The sequence below is a fragment of the Dendroctonus ponderosae genome, unplaced genomic scaffold (genome assembly GCF_020466585.1).
Source record: "Dendroctonus ponderosae isolate FM_Combo_2020 unplaced genomic scaffold, Dpon_F_20191213v2 Dpon_F_20191213_11, whole genome shotgun sequence".
Classification (NCBI taxonomy): domain Eukaryota; kingdom Metazoa; phylum Arthropoda; class Insecta; order Coleoptera; family Curculionidae; genus Dendroctonus; species Dendroctonus ponderosae.
In genome coordinates this window covers 1592971-1596626 of record NW_026017213.1, presented here as the reverse complement: position 1 = coordinate 1596626, position 3656 = coordinate 1592971, and the positions used below count along the sequence as shown (strand labels likewise).

General features: G+C 40.5%; 1 protein-coding gene across 1 annotated transcript; it reads right to left on the bottom strand.

Annotated features, from left to right (window-relative positions):
- Positions 1–1906: 1906 nt before the first annotated feature.
- On the bottom strand, positions 1907–3073 carry LOC125502981 (facilitated trehalose transporter Tret1-like). The gene has a single exon (XM_048662615.1). It carries the CDS (start codon positions 3071–3073, stop codon positions 1907–1909), a length of 1167 nt encoding a protein of 388 aa, XP_048518572.1.
- Between the last annotated feature and the right edge of the window lie 583 nt (positions 3074–3656).

Genomic DNA, 3656 nt, shown 5'->3' with positions numbered 1-3656 from the left:
TTTTAACCATTGTCATGCTCCCAGAGTGGTGAAAAAAACGTTCAAATATTGGAAATATCGGAATAATTTTAAGACGTTTTATTCAGCTTTTGATGAAACTCTTCTTTTGTTGAAAGTTGCTTGAAATATCTAAATAGATAAAACGAAAAATAATAATAATAATAATAAATTCCAGTATATTTTAGTCGACAACGGTGAAAATTTATAAAAAAAACAATCAAACATTTCCAATGCAACATCTAATGAGCTATTTAGTTATGCTCCCAGCGTGATTAAAAATCTTCTAAAAATCAAAATAACTGAAAACTCGCTAATTTGAGGCCGCCATGTGTGGGTTTTAAGGCAAACCCATGCTCTGAGTGTGTCAACAAATGATCAACTAGTGTCATCTATTTAACAGTAGCTTGATAAAGAGAACTTTTTTATTTTGTTTTCCTGGCAACAGCATGTTTTAAGCCTCTAAAGAAATAATCCCGAAATTTCTTAAACTCCAGCGCATTTTCCTCTATATTTTGCAAACCGCTGGCTTTTTCGGAAAAAATAATATAACTTTTTCAATAGACCTTCTACAGAGAAACGCGATGACACGTCTATTGGTCCCGGACTGCTGGTTTTTAATATTGGTCATGCTCTCAGTATGGGGAAGAAATTGAAATAGCGAACAATCTCAATAATCTCGAAATTCTTTTAATGCAGTTTTTAGTCAAACTTTTCTCATTAGGGTTGTAGCAAGTGCTGAATCTGTAAATAGAGCCTCCCAGACTCCCGACAGTCCAGACTCGACATTGCTCGATTATTTATGAAAAATTTCAAGTGTTTTACTCTGTTGCTCTAACAGAAGCGACGATAAATGGAAGTGAACCTGGTATTTGATCAATTGTTGCACATTTTTCCTTTGGCTCACCAATGGTAGAGAATATCCAAGAATGCATTACTACTTTTTCGATAAAGCAACTGAAATACTGTCGAAAACCGCGGTTTTTGAAGCAACGTTGTCAGTTTTCATTCTATTTTCATTCAAAATAAGTTATTTAATAGAACGTCTGAAGGACTATCTGAAGGCGCGCCGTTCGGCACGAGATTGCGAGCTTTTAACCATTGTCATGCTCTCAGCGTGGTGGAAAAACGTTCAAATATTGGGAATATCTGAATACTTTTAAGACGTTTTATTCAGTTTTCAATGGCACTCTTTTTTGAAGGTTGTATCAGATCTCTAAATAGATAAAACGAAAAAACTAATTATAATAATAATAAAAAATAAAAGTAAATTTTAGTTTGTCTTTCTGAAACGATAAAGATTGTCAAAAAGTCAATCAAACCTTTTCGATAGAACATCTGATGATCTATTCAGAACCGCAGCGATTGAAGGCATTTGCAGATTTTCAATTTTAGTCATGCTCTCAGCGTGGTGGAATAACCTTCCGGGACTGAAAATAACTGAAAATTTGTGAATTTGTCATGTGCGGGTTCCGGATAAAAATAATTTTATGTTTCACCGTTGACGACGTGGCCAAAATTCACAAATATCCCTAGAAGACTTCAACTGGACTGTACTGACTGGATCTGGAATCTAAATGTGGTAGTTTTCATGCTCTTAGTCTGGAAGGAAGTAGCTATTTCGGCAAGTTTGGTCACGCAAGATTGAATTTACCTAAAGGGTCCACCAGTATGGTAAACTTTAAGCTCGTTCGACATTGTTACACATTTCAAATTTTGAAGAGCATAATTTAAAAGCCAACCAAAAATTCGCTCTTAGGCCGACAGGTTCGTCAGGCAATAACTACCTGGAAGCGCGGAAGAAAGAACGAAGCTCATTGTTGACCTTCTAAAGTCTTTTATTATCCAAAGTACATTTTTTTCACTATTTTATTGCGTGTTCAGGTGAGACTCTTCTGTAAGGAACCATTCACAGGTTTTCACAATTTTCCGGGGCATTTTTGGAAAACGCCCCCTTGGACCTCTTGGACTTGTTCATTTGGATAAAGATCTCATCCAAACTTCTCCCTTTGGTCTCAAACAGCATTATCTGCACGTACAAAGCCAGCCCTAACATAGCTATGGAGGACACGTAGAAATAACCGCTGGTTCCCAAGCCTTTCACCATGTGGTCGTAGAAGAATACCAGCAGGAAACTCAAAAGGCTCTGGAGAGCCATCAAAAATCCTCCAGTTAGGCTTTTGATGTTCAAAGGCATAATTTCCGTGATATACAATAAGGGCAGGCTGCTAAGGCTGCTGTAGAACAACAGGAAATATCCCATAAAGACCAGCAGGGGAAGCCAAGTGATTTCTGCATAGTTCTCCAGAGATTCATCCAGGAATTGGAAGTAAATTCCCAAGATTCCCAGGAGAAAAGCCAGACCGAAGGAGGCGAACGTCAGCATGTTCTTGCGCCCCATCCAGTCAACCCCCATGGTGAAAACACTGGAACATATCTGGATAATTCCAATGACAACGCCTGCGGCGTTGTCACTAATCGACCACCCGGTTTTCAGGAAAAGCGACCGGATGTTTCCTCTTATGGCAACGCTGCCAGAAAACTGCGCCAAAACCACCAACCCTGGCACAATTCCCAAAGACTTCCGCACAGCTTTGGACTGCAGGTTTCCAGTTTTGGCAACATGGGCCTGAATCAGCGTCAACTCGCCTAGAATATCGTCGCTATTGCGCAGCAAGCTTAACGACTTTCCAGCATTTCCAGACTGGAGCCGCTGCAGCAAATAGTAGGGAGACTCTGGAAGAAACCCAGTCAGCATTAAACCCAGCAAAGCCACTGCCAGGATTGTAAAGTGCAGCTGCGCAATGGACGCGTACAATCCTATCCAGAAACACATCAGCATCCCAGCGCTCACAGATAGGGGAATGGAGGAGTACACAACTCCTCTATACCTCTCATCGGCAATCTCTCCTAGATAGACAGCAGCAACAATTATTCCGGAATAGGCGCTCATTCCAGCAGTCGCTCTGGATAGGTAAAGGTGCCAGGTTTGGGTCCCCAAAGCGGCAGCCAGGCTGCAGACAACCCCCGTTACGTAGGCCCCAAACAGCGCAGATTTTCGTCCCCATTTTTCCATGATGAGTCCAGACATAGGAGGCCCTAGCAGACCTCCTAAGTAGGGTAGGGAGACCATCCAGTTTTGCTCAGCGGCTGTAAGGGCACGCCCCAGCGGGTTTTCATTGGTTGAAAGCTGGGAAAAGATTGGCGAAGGCCAATGTTGCGTCAGTCCACTTAGTAGGCCCAGGATACTCACTAGAACATTAAAGAAGAGTTGAGGTTAATGAGTTTGTAAAAATGGGCGGGTCTTTGGTGTCAATGTTGCCAAAATCGATATGTGGTGGAAATCTTTAAAAATATCCGAAAAGCATAATGTAGATTGGATTCTTCTTGTTAGGATCGAGACTAAATTTCTAACCTGTAAAGAACTACAGGCAAATTTTGGTTAAATGAAGAACATTTTCACGTAAAAGTATCTCAAGAACTATTGAGAATCGCGCCTGTCGGAGCCAGTTTGCGTGTTTTTAACCTTGGTCATGCTCCCAGCTTAGCTAAATAAACATTTGATCGGAAATTTATGATTATTTGCCAGATTTTTTGAATGTTCGATGTTACTAAAATTTGGCTTCTTAGTTTGTCATCGAAATTTCTAATCTTCAAAA

Coding starts and splice junctions, on each gene's coding strand:
- LOC125502981 (XM_048662615.1), bottom strand. CDS start 3,073: ATGGAAAAATGGGGACGAAAATCTGCGCTGTTTGGGGCCTACGTAACG.